The sequence below is a fragment of the Alexandromys fortis genome, unplaced genomic scaffold (genome assembly GCF_014885135.2).
Source record: "Alexandromys fortis isolate MF-2015 unplaced genomic scaffold, M_Fortis_MF-2015_v1.1 scaffold_126, whole genome shotgun sequence".
Classification (NCBI taxonomy): Eukaryota; Metazoa; Chordata; class Mammalia; order Rodentia; family Cricetidae; genus Alexandromys; species Alexandromys fortis.
The window spans coordinates 368,405-387,129 of NW_026068018.1; the positions used below are offsets into that span (position 1 = coordinate 368,405).

At 38.9% G+C, this 18,725-nt stretch overlaps 1 protein-coding gene across 12 annotated transcripts in view; it reads left to right on the forward strand.

Moving 5' to 3' along the window:
* Positions 1-17,696, forward strand: part of Swt1 (SWT1 RNA endoribonuclease homolog) — a 77,620-nt gene extending 59,924 nt beyond the window's left edge. For 10 of the 12 annotated variants that reach the window (XM_050162900.1, XM_050162895.1, XM_050162901.1 and 7 more), the window contains 3 exons: positions 3,934-4,000; positions 8,660-8,724; positions 16,817-17,696. In XM_050162900.1, coding sequence (XP_050018857.1) covers positions 3,934-4,000; positions 8,660-8,724; positions 16,817-16,946 — 262 coding nt within the window. In that variant the 3' untranslated portion in view covers positions 16,947-17,696. Of the gene's footprint in view, positions 1-3,933; positions 4,001-4,111; positions 4,232-8,659; positions 8,725-9,870; positions 9,961-16,816 lie in introns of all 12 variants that reach the window. The other 2 variants (XR_007595517.1, XR_007595516.1) reach the window with 2 other exon arrangements.
* Positions 17,697-18,725: the final 1,029 nt, after the last annotated feature.

Sequence of the window (18,725 nt, forward strand, 5' to 3'; positions counted from 1 at the left end):
ACATCTTTCTTTAGGTTGGGAAAGTTTTCTTCTATAATTTTATTAAATATATTTTCTGGGCCGTTGAGTTGCACCTCTTCTCCTTCTTCTACTCCAATTATTCTTAGGTTTGGTCTTTTTATTGTGTCCCATATTTCCTGAATGTTTTGTGATGAGAATTTGTTGGTTTTGCTGTTTTCTTTGATCAGTGTGTTTATTTTCTCTATGGTATCTTCAGTATCTGATATTCTTTCTTCTATCTCTTGTATTCTGTTGGTAGTACTTGTCTCTGTAGTTCCTGTTCGTTTACCCAGATTTTCCATCTCCAATCTTCCCTCGGTTTGTGTTTTCTTCATTACTTCCATTTCATTCTTCAAGTCTTGAACTGCTTCCCGTACCTGTCTGATTGCTTTTTCATGTTTCTCTTGATTTTCTTGGGTATCTTTAAGCGATTTATTCATTTCCTCTACCTTTTTGTTTGTAATCTCTAATTGTTTATGGCAGTTTTTCACCTCCTGCTTAAGGTCTTCTATTATTTTCATATAATTCACTTTTGAGTCGATTTCTTCTAATTCTTCTGGAGTAGGGTGTACAATTCTTCTTATTTCGGGATCCCTTGATTCTGGTGAAGTCATGTTGCCTTTCAGGTTGTTGGAGGAAGTCTTGCATTGGCGCCTTCCCATCTCCTCCTTCAAATGGAGCCAGGAGAGGCCTGGTGTCTTGGTCCAGACTTTGCTGTGAATGAATCTCTGGGTGTATCTTTTCAGTGTAGAAGCAGGGACCGTCCCGTTGAGCTGGAACTCCTCAGCATCCAAACATGGACTACCGTCCAGATGGAACTCCTCAGGACCGCTCTGGGTGGGTTGTGGATGCAAGCCTGATGTCTCCCCTGGTGCCGGGTTCGGATCTCCTTGCTGCTTGCGTGTCTCGTAAACAAAGGACCTACCTAGCTCGCTGCAGGCAGGCTAGTGGGGACAAAGGAGCTACCACCCTTCTGTTTGCCCTGCCGATTCGGATTCGGTCCTAGAGCCCGGACAGGCTGGGCTGGGAGATGTTATGTGGTCAAAGAGGGAAGGGAGTCAGAAGGAGGGGGGGAGGGTTGTGGATGCAAGCTGGGTGGGATAGGAAGAGATCTGCCTGCCTCTGCCTGCCAAGTTCTGGGATTAAAGTTGTGTGCCCCCATGGCCTGACATGAGGTTGTATTTTAAAATTACTTGCTAGGAGAAAACCGTTTCCAATGAAACTGGAATTATTAAAATTTTTGGACATTTTAAAGATATAATGGGGGCTGGAGAGATGGCACAGTGGCTAAGAGCACTGGCTGTTCTTCCAGAGGTCCTGAGTTCAAGTCCCAGCAACCACATGGTGGCTCACAACCATCTGTAATGAGATCTGGCGCCTTCCTGGCTTGCGGGGCATACATGGAGGCAGAATGTTGTATAGATAATAAATAAATCTTTAAAAAAAAAGATATAATGGGTTGTCCCCTTTTTAAGACAGCAGAGTAGGGCTGGAGAGATGGCTCAGAGGTTAAGAGCATTTGACTGCTCTTCTAGAGGTCCTGAGTTCAATTCTCAGCAACCATGTGTAACTTGAAATGGTGCCCTCTTCTGGCGTGTAGGCAGAGCCTGTATACATAATAAATAATCTTAAAAAAAAAAAAAAGACAGCAGAGTACATTTCAGATTTTGACTGTGTCCTATGAAATAGCCTTAGAAGCTTTCATAAGTATAATAAAGACAAATAATCTACAAAAATATAGCCGAAAATTTGAGATCACTTCACTTTGCTGTGGTATTATGATTGGCCTAGGGATATTGTGGTGGTTAAAAGTCCTTTGGAATTTAAGAGTTAAAATGACTTGATTTCTTATTAGTTACAGTACTATTCATTTATTTTTTGACTTAAACTAGATGAAGGTGTTTGTGGTAGTCATGCTACTGTTATAACTTTCATAGTTTTTTTCTGTATCCTAGATCTATTAAGGATATTCTTAATATGAGCCATATATGGTGATGCAGGAATGAGAAATTAAAGGATAACCTCAGTTACATTGTTCAAGCCAGCCTGAGCTACATGAAACTAGTTGGTCTTTTTTTTTTTTTTTTAACTCTTTGACTCTTTTCTTTGTGGGCCCCACACCCAGCTCCCAAATAATCACACAAAGAGGCTTTTTCTTACCTATAATTGTCCGGCCTTATCTTTGCTTGTTTCCAGCCAGCTTTTCTTTCTTTTTTTTTTTTTTTTTTTTTTTTTTTTTGTTTTTTTTTTTTTTTTTTTTTTTTTTTTTTTGGTTTTTTGAGACAGGGTTTCTCTGTGGTTTTGGAGCCTGTCCTGGAACTAGCTCTTATAGACCAGGCTGGTCTCGAACTCACGGAGATCCGCTCCGAGTGCTGGGATTAAAGGCGTGTACCACCACCACCCCGCATCCAGCCAGCTTTTCTTAACTTACACTATCCTGTCTGTCTTTTGCCCTGTGGGCTTTTACCTTTCTCTATTTCTGTATATCTTTTCTTTCCTTCTTAGTATGTGTCTTGACTGTGTGGCTGGGTGGCTGGCTCTTGGTGTCCTCTCCTCCTTCTCTTATTCTCTTATCTCCTTTTCCCAGATTTCTCCTCCTATTAATTCTCTCTGCCTGCCAGCCCCACCTATTCTCTCTCCTGCCCCACTATTGGCCATTCAGCTCTTTATTAGACCAATCTAATGTTCAGACAGAGTAACACAGCTTCACAGTGTTAAACAAATGCAACAGAAAAGAATGCAATACAATGCAAAACAAATATTCCACAGCAGAAACAAATGTAACCTATCTTTAATAGTCTATAATGTGAAACCCTGTTTGAAGAAGCTTTTCCAAACCTATGATAAATAAATAAATAATAAAGGTTTTTCTATTGTATTTATGTATTTGTTTGAGACAAGGGTCAATAGCCAAGGGTATCTGGAATTCACTGTGAAGCCAATACTGGTCTTAAACAGGAGATAACCTTCCATGTTAATTTTCTACATACTGATGTTATAAACATTAAAATCATGTAAGGTTCTGGAGCAGTGGCTCAGTGGTTATGAAACAGTACTCTTCTTCCAGAGTACTGGGTTCAGTTCCCAGCACTCACACAGAGGATCACAACTGTCTGTAATTCCAGTCCCAGGGGATCTAGTGTCCTCTTTTGGCCTCATTGACCCCAAGCAGACATTCAATGCACAGACATACATGCAAACAAAAGACCCATAGCCATCAAACAAACAAACAAACAAATAAGTTTTGTATACAAAAAGAATACCTAACTATTAGAGGGTGGAAAATAATTGCCCTCTTTTTTTTATTCAAGATTTCTATCATTTGTTCTGTGTTACTTCCATCAGTTCTCGTCTAATTAATCACTGGTTTTCATGGAGTGCTGTGCTGATAGATAGCTCGGTGTTATTTGAATTTGGCTACAGTCTTTAGGTGTCTGTTTTATTTGTTGTCTGTTTGAACTGGCTAAACATTATAGAAAGAAATCTGCAGTTAAAAGATAGGGAGTATAAATTTACATTTCTGTCTACCTTTTGAGAACTATGCGTTGTTATAATGTAACATGTGAATTATAATTTCACATGTAAGAATGTTTATGGCAGGTAGGTCCAGTGGCACAGCCCTATAATCTCAGTATTTGAGAGGTGGAGGCAGGGCAATTAGTTTTTCAGGGCCAGCCTTGGCTATATTTCCAGTTTGAGGACAGTCTGGTCTATATGAAACTGTCTCAGCAGACTAAAAAAAGAATGTTTGTGATAGCTAATGTATGGATATTAAAGTAGCTGAAATATTTTAATGAATTAATCTTAGTTGAATTAAGTTAATGGTTTGAATAAACATAATAATCATGGATATGAGTTTGAAGGAGAAAATAAAAGGTTTTTAAAAATTAATTTCCATGGTTCTTTTGTTAATGTATCTTTTTTTTTTTTTAGAATTTTAGCTCCTAATAGTAATTTTCAAGATGTTGAGACTCTCTATAACTTCCTAGTCAAGTATGAGGTATGAAAAAAATGTTTATATATTATTCACATAATATTTATATTGTTTGAATATAAGTACAATAAGATTGCTATTGGAATTTTCTTTAAATGAAATTTTTTTTTGATGCAGGATCTTCCTGTTTTATACAGACTGGCCTAAATGAAAACTTGAAAGCGTCATAAAAATTTGCCAATGACATTTGTTTTTCTACCTGTTGAAAAAAAATGTATATATTTAAGATTATACAAGGTAATGTTTTGTAGGACATGATAGCTCATGCCTGTAATCTCAGGACTCAGGAGGCTAAGGCAGGAAAATTGTGATTTGGAGATCACTGTGGGCTACATAGTAAGTACCAGGTTAGCCTGGGCTGTGAGAAGTCTTGTCTCAAAAAAACAAAACAAAACAAAAATAAACAAAGGCGGATGGAGGTGGGGCTCAGCTTTTAACAGCATATATTGCTTATAGGACAGGCAGTTCATAACTGCCTGTTATTCTCCAGTTCCAGGAGATCCAGTGCCTTTTTCTGGCCTCTGTGGGTGTTTGTGTGCACAGACGCACATACCCACACTCTAAAAGTTTTTATCTTAAAAAAAAAAAAGTAGTTATTACATTCAAGTAAATAAACAGAACCACCTTCTTATATAATATCCTTTTTAATTGGCAATAAAATTAAAATCTACCTTTTTAGCAAAACAATCCTAAATTTAATGATGTTATTAACTATAGTCTTCATGTTGTATAGTAGCTTGCTCCATTTGTTCATCTGTATCTTCTCCAATCTATTTCTTACCAATAACATAACCAATTTTTATCTTGTTCCCCAAGTGAAATTACAATAGAGTCCTGAAATATACTTGTTTCAGCACAGAATTTGTTTGTTTGTTTTCTTAAATTTATTTTATTATGTGCATTGGTGTTTGCTTATGTGTCTGTGCGAATGTGTCAGATTCCCTGGAACTGGAGTTACAGGCAGTTGTGAGCTGTCATGTGGATGCTGGGAATTGAACCTGAGTCCTCTGGAACAGCATCAAATGCTCTTAACTGCTGAGTCAGCTCTCCAGGCCCTGTTTGCTAAAGCTTGGGCCAGCCTGAAACTTATTATGTAGTTCAGACTGTTCTTAAACCCTGGTCATTTCACATCACCTTCCTGAGTACTCGGGTTATTGGTGTATACACCACTCCTAGCTTATGTGTTATATTTAGAAATGATCTCAGTGAAGGAGCAGCACATGCTGGGGCTTCACATTATAGGGAGTCAAACTTCCTTGAATATATTTCTTTACTTTCATGCCTGGTTAGTTCTTCATATAACTTTTTGTATGGCATATTGTCCATTAACAACCTAGTAAGAAGCTGGGCAAGACACCATTTAGTGTATTCATACATAGAAATATAACAGAGTAATTTAAAATGCCTCCAAATGAGTAAAGAAAAAATGTCTTAATAGTTGAAATTAATGAGTATAGACTTTATGAACTTGCGCTTTAATTTTTATTAGTAAGCTAACTATGTGCTTTATAAGTTGCTTAACTTAATGTGGAGTCATGTTGCCTTTATTTATATTGAATACATTATATATATTATATATCTTTGTATGAGTGTTACAGTCTTATGTAATACATAATACAGATCAGACTCAAACTCACTACGTAGCGGAGGATGACCTTGAACTCTTGATTCTCCTGCTCCTCCCAAATGGTTGATTTTAAAGTTAAAGGGTAGTTCTAGGTACTTTTTAAAATATGATCTTTTAGATACTTAAGAATTATTGTGTGTTCTTATTATATCATGTTTTTCTCTCCCAACCACTAACCAAACAGACTATTCTCTTTCTCTTATGATCAAACATCTGTAGCCTGTTGACATTGATGGTCTGTCTGGATTTATACCTTATTGGTCCTGGCATGTGGGGCAAGGGCAAAACATGCACAAAAGGAAAAACTAGACTCATGATGGTTTAATTCCAAATGTATGTTTAAAAAAAATGATTTTTAAAACAAAATTATAGGGCTGGGTATGGTAGCTCATGCCTGGAATTCCAGCTCCTAGAAGGCAGAGTCAGGAGGATCTTCAAGTTTAAGAAGAGCCTGGTCTATGTAGCAAGTTCCATGACAGCCAAGGTTACATGGTGAGTATCTCAAAACAGACAGATAGATCAAAACCAAAACAAATAAACCAACAAAACCCCCAAATCTAAAACCCAGTAGACGAGAGAAAGAGAGAGAGAGATAGAGAGATATATGACTTGGTAGTTAAGAGCCAGAGTTACTGTTGTAGAGGACCAAGATTTGGACCCTTTATAGTGAGTGAGTCATAGCTGTGACTCTAGGTCTGGGGAATCCAGTACCTTCCTTTGGCCTCTAGAGGGCACCAAGCATGCACATGATGCACATTCTTGGGTACAAGCAAAACATTTGTATACATGATTTAAAATAAGTAAATCTTAAATACAAAAACTGGGAAAAATGGGTCAGTGGGTAAAGCACTTGCTATGCAAACTTGAGGACTGGACCCATATCAAGACCAGGTTGGCACGGAAGCACGTTTGTAATTCCAACATGTGAGTCAGTGATAGGATCCTGGGAGCAAGTTGGCCATCTGGGTTCAAGTGAGAGATGCTTCCTTAATATATAAAGGGGAGAGCCATTGAGGAAGATAATTAATGTTAACCTCTAGCCTTCACACATATGCCCACTTGTGCACACACACATGTAGATACACGTGCAAAAAAATTAAAGAATTATAAATCACATAAAATTATGATATACTATATACCAATTTTATCAGTCATAAGTATAATATTAAATATATGTATTACTAGAAATTTAATATATAGACACATCCTCATTTTAAGAAAAATACTAGTATTATATTAACTTTTAAAAGTATGTATATTTATAAACTAAAGATACCTATATCCCTCTCATGTATTTTGACAGTATTTGAGATCAAACCCCAGGCCTTATGCATGGTAGGCTAGCATTTGACCAGTAAGCCACACACACCCCCGCTCTAACATAATTGTATTTAAAAATTTTATAGAATTTAACTTAGAGTAAATGAAGTGTTTCTTCATAAGTATGGGTAATGTCATAAGAAAACATTGAAGAAAGTTACAGAATTTTTCAAATAACTACTACCCTGATCTTTATTGATCATTTGTATGATATAAAAACCTTTAAAGTAATATTAAGTGAATCAGAATAGGGATATTTTCCCCCACTGAAAATATGGACTGGCTAGTAAAACTCAAGCTTCCTTTACAATGCTGGATATTGTACAGTGAGCTGCATCTGAAGCTCTTTATATAGTTTTGAAAATAATGGAATAGAATATAGTTTTATTGAGTTTCTCTCCACTAGTTTCAGATTTCTGAAATTTTAAATAGTATTATATTATTTATTGAATTTACCACCCACTGAAGTGACACCTTCTAGTGGGCAGTTTGCTGAAGAAGATGGAGGGTTATGAAATAAGAACAACTTAGGTACACCTTTGAAAATGAAATTCTGTGGGCAGGTGTCTATCTCGTTGGGTGTACTTGGCTAGTAAGGCCCTGGGTTCAATCTCTAGCACCAAAAACAAAAAGACACACAAAATTTCTTGATACAAATTTCAAGGTTCTTCCTTGTACATAAATACTACATTGTCGGGCTGGAGAGATGGCTCAGAGGTTAAGAGCACTGACTGTTCTTCCAGAGGTCCTGTGTTCAATTCCCAGCAACCACATGATGGCTCACAACCATCTGTAATGAGATCTGGTGTCCTCTTCTAGTGGGCAGGATACATAGAACACTGTATACGTCATTAATAAAAAAAAATCTTTAAAAAAATACAACATTGTCTGCATCAGAAATAGGGAGTTTTAAGAAATAAAGATTCTAGGACAACTTGCTGTGCAAACCTGGTCATATAAGTTTCATTCCTGAAACCCAACATCAAAAGGAGAGAACGGGCTCTCAAAATTGTCCTCTTACCCTGATAGTTGTTCACACACTAATGATAAAATTAAAAAAAAAAAAAACAAGATTCCTTCATTTTGTGTTTCAGGTGTACAAGAGTTTGAATGATGGACTCTTATATGTGGTTTTATAAATTATGTCTTTGGGTAACACTTTAAAATACAGGTTTTTAGGAAGTGTCTATGGGCTAGAGTGTAGCTCTAGGTTCAGTATTTGCTTAGCTTGTATAAAACTCTGAGTTTGATTCCTAGAGCCATAAGGAAGTAGGGAGAGAGGAAGAAAAGGAATGTATGAATGAAATGAAGGAAGGAAGGAATGAATGATGGGGAAGAAAAGAGGGAGGGGCAGAATTACCTGTGAGTCCAACCTTTTCCTAAATCAGACCTTTCCACACAGCTTACAGTATTTTTTCTGTACAATTGAATGCCAAAGTAATGTGCTTTTTAAGATTCCTGTTAATTTAGATCCATCTTGTTTCTACTATTTCTAGTTCTGGGACTAGATTGAGTTGTAATAATAGGACTAACGTTTACACATACTTCAGTATTAACATTTTAGTCACCAAACTTCTTCCTATTCCTGTCAGTTTTCATTTAGGTGGTGACTGAAGATCTGATATCCCGCTCTCAGAATATGCCCCATTTTAACTGTGCTTTCATCGCTCATTTAGTTTAACATGTCTCCTTAATAACTGTATTTTGGTTCTTTTCAGGTAAGCAAAAATGTCAGCTTTACTGCCCAGGAACTTTATGATTGTGTTTCTCAGACTGAGTATCGGTAAGCACATCTATATGTGATAATGAGACACCTATAACTTTGACTATGGAGCGCCAGCTCCTAGACCGCACCCAGAGTTTTGAGAGAAAGCCACAGAGTCAGCATTTCTACCTAAGGTTTTTTTAGAGGGGAAAAAGCACACTTTCCTGATGGTGTCACTCTTTATTCTCCCATGTTAATTCTGCCATTTCTCTTTGTTCTTTACAACTTATAAAGATCCACAAAGTCTTTTAGGCATTACATCTGAGGTCATATACTATTTCTTAAGTAAATGATAAGAAACAGAGTCGTTCCAACAGCTCACAGTACAATAAATCCAGATAAATTGTCACATAGCAAAGAAGAAGCATTTCACTCAGTCAACTTCCTAACTAATGGGTAACCCTCAGCTGCAAAGGGAGAAATCTTTTTGTTATCTATAGAGGTAGCCTTATAAAGCTAAACTACTAAGGAGACTAAAAGAAATAAGGAAATTGCGTGCTATATCCTATACTTCTAAATGTATAAACATTTTAAACTAACAGTTTGTGGTTAGTGGTTGTGAAAGGCTGGACTTTGTTGGACTGGAGACTGTTTGCAAAGAGCAATGTGTTGTCAGAGTGCAGATTGTTGGAGCTGAACCACTGTGCCATGAGCTGCTGGGGGGGAGGTAGAGGGCGGGGTCACTCAGGCGGCACTCTCCAAGGCACAATGACATGAAAAGTATTTTAAAAATATTTCACCCAATAAACAGCAGGAAGAAGTTTGGAGAGAAATAACTTAGCTCAGACTGGTTTTAAACTTGTAAGGGCCAGCAGGTCCTCTTGTCTGAGCCTCTGTAGTAGTTGGGACTGTGGACCATCTATCTTTATAGATGATTGTGTCCAAAAATATGGGCCATATCTGTTCTATGTGAACTTAGAACTCTAGAGTGTTAGATAGGTGTGGTGCATACCTGTAATCTCAGCTACTTAGAAGGCTGAGACATGAAGGTCACATATTTAAGCCAGGTGTAGCAATTTAATAAGACTATCAGAGGAAGAAAGTAGAAATAGTTTTCACTTTAACTTGGACTCAGATAAATGGCTTTTATAGGCACCAAGGAAGAACCACCTTGCAGTTAGGGAGTATCCAAAAATGTAATGGGCTGCTTCTCATGTTTGTAAGGGACCTGTTACCAAGAGTGAGTGCTCAAGGGATGTGACACACTGGAGGTGCTGGAGAATGGAATTCAGAGGCTGGTTATCTGTCCACCAGGTGAGTCCTGAGGGAAGGAACTCAGGAACTCCGTCACCACACTAACTACACCCAGCAGCCTTTTGCACTGACAACTTGCTGCAGGAAATAACTGAGTGGTTGTTGCCAGAACACTGACTCACAGGAAGGGAAGGAGCTTAGCACCACCTCCAGGCTAAAGAGGAGAGGGAGCCCCTCCTAACTCTGGTAGGGAAGGGAAGGAAAAGGAAGGATACAGAAATAGATTTGGTTACTGAAGGATACATTCTTTTGTTTTCAAATATAGAGTAAATGACCAAGGATAGGAATATGGACTTGCCCTTTTTGTTTTTTTGTTTTTGTTGGTTTTGGTTTTTTTTTTAGAATTTTATAAGAAAACATTTTCATCTCTGCTGTTTCCAACCTTGTACAAGACTTTTTTGAAAAACTTTTGTTTTTGAGTTGTTGGAAAGAATTGGCAGCAAAAATTTTAAGTATAGGAAATAGACCTAGGGTAACTCAAAGCCAAAATTTTTTAAAATAATATTTTTTAGTTCTTTGAGAATTCCATACAATGTATTTTGATCATCTTCACCCCTCCTCCCTCTCTCCCTCTCCTCCCTCTTTCCTCATCAAATCCAGTATATGTTGAACAACTGCTCTTTGAGTGGGACCTGCCATGGAATGGGGTAATATAGAGGTCATACAATTAAATACTGGCTTTGCCTTTCCTTATAATCTCAAATGCCAATGACTCCTCAGGGAAGGATGAGATTATATGTGCCCATACCTCACTCCCTGCTACTTTGATTTTGTCTGGCTTGAGCTTGTGCAAGTCTTGTCTATGAGTTCATATGTGCACCTGCTGTTCTGTATAGAAAACACCATTTCTTTGACATCAGCTGCTATCTCTGGTTCTTACAGTCTTCCCATCTTCTTCCTCAAAGATCCATTAGCCTTAAAGGGAAGATATGATATAAATGTCCTGTTTAGGGCTCAGTGCCTCTTAAGACCGACTCTCTGTGTGTTGATCGTTATGGTTCTCTGTGTGATCACCATCTCCTGCATTAAGCTTCTCTGATGAAGGTTGAGACAAGCATTTATGTATAGCAATAAGTCATTAGGAGTCATTTTAATGCTGTGCCCATTTAGCAGACTTACTGATAGTAGGTTTTCTCCAATGGCCTATCATCTATCAAGTCACAGGTTCTTGGTGTCATTAACAGTGCTAGATGTGGGTCCATCTTCTGAAACAGGCCTTAAATCCTGCCAGAATTTGATTGGTTACCCTGTAACATTCATGCCACTTTGTACCAATGGGCATATCTTGCCAGGCAAGTTATTACTGTAGCTCAGAGGGCTCATGGCTGAGTGAGATTGATGATTACTTTTCTCCTCTGGTAGTGTGCCAGGCGCCTTCCAGCCCTGTAAAAGCCAGCTAGTTGGATGAAGCTTCCAGGTCATAATCTCTCCATGTTTATGACTCAATTATGTGGTGTTTCCAGCAATAGGATCTTACTGTCAAGTTCTGGAAGGTAACCAAGAACAGTGCCAGTAGCTGATTGTGTCTGGGGCTGTCTATTGGGTCCCATTGGCTAACAGCTGAAAAAGAAGCAACCCATTCCTGGTAGTGGGTTATCTGGTAGTGCACAATCTCTAGTTTGGTGTTGTAATCTTGTTAGGATAATTCCACTTAAGTTTCTTTTACATGCGTGTGTGTGTGTGTGTGCGCGCGCGTGTGCCGCATGCTGCTCGCGTAATCTTAGGAAGCTTCCACTGTAATAAGTTTCCATACAGCTTTTTTTAATTTTTTTAAATATTTATTTATTATGCATACAATATTCTGTCTGTGTGTATGTCTGCAGGCCAGAAGAGGGTATCAGACCTCATTACAGATGGTTGTGAGTCCATACAGCTTTTTAGAAAGGTGTTTAGTATCAGTTAATCCTCTCCATATTTTCTCATCTGTCCATCATTCCCATCCTCCACCCACAAATTGTTTTTAGTCACTCTCTGAGAAGCCACACATCCTCAGGAAGAGGGGCAGCTCATATATGGCATATTTACTTTTTGTTGTCTCTCCTTCCTCTCATGGAATCCTGCGTTTTGACTTGCTCTTTTTCCCTTGGTACCCTCTATCAAGGGATCCATCATGTGGGAGGAGAGGTAGCTGTAGTTCTTTCTAACACTATGGACATAGCTCTGAGCCATCCTAGAAGCCAAGGAAGTAATAACATTCTTTTTTTTCTTTTCTTTTCTTTTTTTTTTTTTTTTTTTTTTTTTCAAGACTGGGTTTCTCTCTATAAGAGCTGACTGTCCTGGAGCTCACTTTGTAGACCAGACTGGCCACTACCTTCTGAGTGCTGGGATTAAAGGCGTGTGCCACCACACCTGGCTAGTCATGACATTCTTAATGTAAAGAAGATAAGTACCCTATCTTGAATACCTAACATGCATAGATATTGTACTGGATAACTGAGTAATCTTCCTGAACGTACAGAGACCACCTATTAGATAGAAATATGCTAAATAAAGTGTTTTAGTGCTCTAAAATTAGGGGTCTCATAATTTTGCCCCTATTAGTTTTTGGCAAATCAACTGGATTCATCACAGATTTTCTAAAGAGATTTATTTTTTTTTTAATGCATAGTGTTCTTTCTGCAAGTTTGCCTACACGCCAGAAGAGGGCACCAGATCTCAGTACAGATGGTTGTGAGCCACCATGTGGTTGCTAGGAATTGAGCTCAGGACCACTGAGCCATCTCTTCAGCCCCCTCATCTCAAGTTTTTTAAAAAAGTAAATTAGAGCTGAAAAGATGACCCAGCAGTTAAGAGTACCATTGCTCTTTTAGAGGACCTGAATTTTTGTTTCCAGAACTTAGGTTGGGTTGCTTACAACTACCTGTTAACTCCATCAATATCCTCCTCTGGCCTTCGGGCTTCCACATGAATAAACAGATACGCATAATGTAGCAGGTTTTTTTTCTTTTGGGCCACCAACCAGCTCCCAAATGATGACATGAGACTTATTAATTATCTTATGCTTGCCCCACTAGCTCTTATAGCTTAACCTCTTTATCTTCATCTGTGTTTTGTCTTGGGGTTTTTTACCTTTCTTTTCTTCTGTATATCTTCCTTTCACTGCTTCTTGTATCTGGATGGCTGGCAGCTGCCTGGCTTCTGGCTCTGGGTGTGTCCCTCTCTTTCTCCCTTATTCTTTTCTTTTCTCTATAGCCTAGATTGCTTCTCCTACTTATTCTCCCTGCCTGTCCATTCTGCCTATCCTTTCTCTACCTAGCTCTTGGCCATTCAGCTCATTATTAGACTAATCAGGTGCCTTAGGCAAGCAAGGTAAAACAGTAACATGTCTTTACATAGTTAAGCAAATGCAGTATAGCCTACACATTGTTAACAAAGGCAGTATAAACATATGTAACACACCTACACATAAAGTAATATTCTGCAACTTAAACAAATGTAACACATTTTTGCCTAGTTAAACAAATATTCCACAACACACATAAGTAAAAATAAATCTTTTTTAAAAAAGTAATAATTTACAAATTATGATGTAAGCATAGAGTATATTAGGAATGACTTCCTGCTTTCTCACAGTTTTTGTTTATTTTGAGACAGGATCTCACTATGTAGCCTTGGATGACCTAGAACTCACTATTAGACCAGACTGGTGTCAAAGTGAAATAGATCCACCGGTCTCTGTCTCTCAAGTGCTGGGATTAAAGGTGTGTGTCACCACTCCTGGCATATCTCACCTTTGGTTTAGAGTATGAATTTTCAGTTAATTGCTAGTTGGCTTACAGCAGTGGTTTTATCATTTGGGATGAGGGAATGCTTAGGTCAGAGGAAGTTTGCTGGAGTGGGTTCTCCCTTTACAGTTCACCTTTTTTTAACTCCTCAACTGAAGTAGATACAGTGTAGCCATCTGTTCTGCAGTGCTACTTAGTCCCTGATGACATCTGAACATAAGCTAGAGGTCCTTCAGAGAGTTAGGTAGAAACTTAGGCTGCTCAACCCACAGTATTCTATTTAAAGATTCAACTTTGCTTATTTACAGAAGTCTGCCATGGGAACTCTTATTTTTGAATTCTAGGAATTACAGCTGGAAATCTCAGTTGGGTATTTAAGAATCTGTGCTCTTTGCTAAGAAGAGTATCTTCTCTCAAATTGTCACATTATATTAAGAATATTGCCTGGTGGAACACTTGTCTCACATGCTGAAGTCTAGCTTTAATCCTCAGAACTGTCAAATAGAGTTTTTAATATATCTAAGGGAAATGGGTATACTATGTTTAAAATATTTCTTCACTTTCATGTTCAGTGTAGCATCAGTTACAGTAGACCAGATATGGAATCAGTCTAAATGCCTACCAGCTAAGGAATAGATATGGGAAAATGCTCTTTAGAATACTGTTTAGCCTTTGAAAAGTAGGAAATCCTATTGTTGTAGACATATGGATGGACCTGGGCACTGTTATGTTGAGTGTCTTATGATAGCAGAAAAACAAATACTGTATGAGCTTGCTTTTGTGCAGAGCAAAATACTGGAATCCAAAAACAGGCAGTAGAGTAACAGGCCTGGGGGTAGTGGTTGAAAGATTGGGTGGATGTTAATTAAAGGACACAAAACATCAGTTATGAGTAGTTCAAGAGATGTTTGGGACATAATGTATGTTAAATACCTCAACCATGCCAATTCTGTAATGTATACATATTTCAAACCATACCATATATAGGAAATATCTACAATTCTTTATTTTTTTGAGATAGGCGCTCATTCTGTATTCCATGCTTGTCTGGAACTCACTGAGTATTTGAGGATTTTCCTGCTCTAGCCTCTCATGAGCCATCACACCCATCTGTATAACTAATTTGTTAAAAAGAATTACGTGTGTATGTGTGTACCATAACACACATGTGAAGGCAGAGGACAATTTGGAGAATCACTTCTTTCCTGGAACATGAAGGGCTGCTTGTTGGGGTTTCTGTCCCGCCCAGTACCCCACAGCCGACAAGCCCCCCCCCCCAAAAAAAAATCACAGAGACCTCCATAAGTTATAAAACTGATTGGCCCATTAGCTCAGTCTTCTTATTAGCTCTTGTAGCTTATATTAACCCATTATTCTTATCTATGTTAGCCACATGGCTCGGTACCTTTCAGCTGGGTAGGTTACATCTTGCTTCTCGGTGGTCTGGGCTGGAATGGGAGGGCTTCCTCCTTCCCAGAACTCTCCTGTTCTCATCGCCCCACCTCTACTTCCTTCCTGGCCAATCAGCGTTTATTTAAAACATGATTGACAGAATACAGATAATTCTCCTGCACCACTTCCCCCTCTTTTTTTTTTTAAACAAAGGAAAATATTCATAGTCCATTTTTGGGGAATGTGGGCATAGTTTTTCAAGCTACTTCTGGCTGGCGCTGATAATCTTATGGTTACCTAAAGAAAATTTAGAATTATGATCAAGTCCTGACTTGAAGTCACAGAGGCCAATCTACCTCTGCCTCCCAAGTGTTGGGATTAAAGGTGTGTACCACCACACCCAAACTACTCTTTTTTATTTTTAAGGATTTTAACCTTTATTTTTAAGCCTGCATATAATTTTAACACATTGTAAACCATTTAGAGGTTTTCTTCGTCTTTGAATCTCTCTTTACTGTTTATCTCTCTTTTTCTGACCACATTAGTCTTTATGGAGAGGATTAAAGCCGTGGCTTTGACGGCTGGATCCATCCCATTCCTTAGCTTTCCAGCCTCATGGCGGAGGTACTGGCTGTAGCCATTTTTATTGCCACAACTCTATGGCGTTTTAAGGTCCCTGCCAGCAAGCAAGCTGCAGCATTCTGCTCACAGACCACATTCAAATGTTTCATAGTCAGAATGACTGCCTGAGTCAGAGTTTGCCCTGGCAAGATGGCCCAGAAAGCCAGCATTTTAAAACGGTGCAGCTTTTTTCCTGCTACAGCTGAAAACTGAAAAACATGCCGTTTGCTTTTTTCAACACTTTTTAAGTGTATCTTGGCAGGATCTCTTAAAGAGCTGCAGGGTTTTGCAGCTAAAGCTGAGTCAGGAAGCCACTCTTAAATGAGAGCGTTTTCCTCTAGCAAGCAGAGCAGACCCAAGAAATTGTTGCTACCAAGAAAACTCCATTCTTTCCCAAGCTTTCTTAGGCTTTCTGTGGATGCAGTTATCCACGTTGGGTGCCAATTATAGGAAGCCCATTCCTCCCATTTCTGCCCTGACCACCAAGAAGCAAGATGCAACCTGCCTGGCTGGAAAGGTACTGAACCATGTGGCTAGCATAGATAAGAATAATGGGTTAATATAAGCGACAAGAGCTAATAAGTAGTCTGAGCTAATGGGCCAATCAGTTTATAAGTAATGCAGACTCTCTGTGTGATTTTCTTTGGGGCTTGCCAGCTGTGGGGTACTGGGCAGGACAGAAACTCCAAGAGCAGGCCCTCATGTTACACTTTCTTTCTACCTTAGGGGTCCAGGGGTAAAATGTAGGGTGGGCTAGAGAGATGGTGCAGGGGTTGAGAGGTCTCATTGCTTTTGGGAAAGATTAAGAATTCAGTTGCCAGTACTCAACTTGACCAGCAACAACCAACCACCTGTAACTTGACCCCCAGGGGATCTGACACCCTCTTCTAGCTTCTATGGGCACTACATCCATATGCATAAGCCCATACATAGACATACATATATATATATATATACAGTTACAAATAAATACTTGTTGAGAAAGGGTGTGTAGCCTTGGCTAAAGTGGAACTCATTACATAGCATAAGTTGTCTGGAACTCGCAGATACCTGCCTGCCTCTGGAGTCCTGGGATTTTTGACTATCCTCTGGTGATTTACTATTTCTTTTTTCCCTAGGGAAAAATTAACCATTGGATGCCGCCAACTGATTGAGATGGAATATACCATGCAGCAGTGTCATGCATCTGTCTGTATGGAAGCCAAAAACAGAGGATGGTATGAAGACATGTTCAACAACAGGACTTAAGTTCTTGGGAGGAATGATATCTATCATCATGAGTAACCCAGTAACTTTCAAACTGGTTGCTTTGTTGAACCAAATGTAGGATAATTACAAAAAAATCTTTCACAGATAACAAAGAAAAAAGTTTTATTGACCATCTCATTGAATCCAATGTAGGGTAAACTGTAGACCCAGCTCTTCTGGAGTTGACAATACTTCCTACCTCTAAAGAGAAGAGAGCCATCTTAGTGTTCCTGAGGCAGGAATCACTGTGACATGATGGCAGCCCACAGCCTTAGCATCTCTCCTCTGAATGTGGGCATGTGACCAGACACTGCCAAGCCCTAAGTTTGAAGACATGGCCATGCTACAACATTCCATGAATGGGCTGCTTTCATGAACAAACTGCCATTTCTATAAAACTGGTGGGAAAACCCACCACCACCTTCAGGGATATGAAGTAGAATTTTGATCTAGCACCTTCTCCTCTGTAGCTGCTTTGGGGGCTGTGTCATTTTTCTGTGCATTTCCAGAACCTCCTCTGAGGTTGCCCCTTAACTATGAAGCAGTATGGATTTGGGGAATTAGATGGCAGTGGCTGCTCTTTGCCCCTACCCAAAACTCAAGTGTTTAATTAACTTAGTTATACATTAAGTTGGAAATCCTTGTTTACTGAAGTGTATTATGTTTTTGTTAATATATTAGATTAAGTCAAATTTGATATTCTATAATAAATGTTTATTTTAAATAACAATAAATAACTTATTTTAGTAATATTTTGCTTTTCAGTTTACTTCCAAATACTTTCTGAAATGAGTATAAGGTATGATTATAAAAGTGAGTCTTTCCAGTAAAAAGAATTGATTCTGGATATGTAGTAGTGGTGTTGGATCTGCTGAGCAGATCCTATTTTTTATGTTTGCAGGGTGAAAAAAACCATGTTTTGGTTTGTAGACAGTTGACTGTTGTAGCAGGACCATGAACCTCTCGATGGCTAGGAGAGTCAGCGTGGCAGGTCTTCCTTGTTTTTTTTTTTTTTTTTTGATTTTTCGAGACAGGGTTTCTCTGTAGCTTTTTGGAGCCTGTCCTGGAACTAGCTCTTGTAGTCCAGGCTGGCCTCGAACTCACAGAGATCCACCTGCCTCTGCCTCTGAGTGCTGGGATTAATGGCGTGCGCCACCACCGCCCTGCCTTCCTTGGTTTTTTAAGACTGATAGACTACACCTCTAGCTGGCCTGATAGGTCAGTTTGACCTTGAGCTTATGGCACTTTTCCTGCTTTGGTCTCATTAAGGCTAGCATTACAGGCATGCACTACCATGTTGCTTGCTCTGAAGCATGAGGATCTGAATTTAGATTCCCAACTTCCATATAAAGAGCCAGGCAAAGCAGCATCTGCCTATAATCCTCATGCTATGGAGGCAGAGACATTAAGACTCCCAGAGCTCACTGGCCAGACACTATCTCGAAAGTAAGGTGGAGAGTGATGGAGTCACTTCCTGAAAAATGTTCCCTTAGTGAACCTTCATCTTGCTGACTCAGCTAGACTAGTCAAGCAAGCCCCAGGGATTCTCCTGTCAGTTTACAGGTATCACACCCTTTAATGCAGTACATAGTGTTAAGTCCCTTAGGCAAAATTTGAGGTGCTTTGACTCCAGAAGAATGTCTTTATGGGGTACATTCCAGGATCTGATAGAGATGCAATGATTTCAGTTTATTAAGTGGCTTGTCACTAGTGCATACCATAGAGCTTTCAAGTCTAAGTCGTCAATTTGTCAACACTGATACAACTGGTCATACTGAA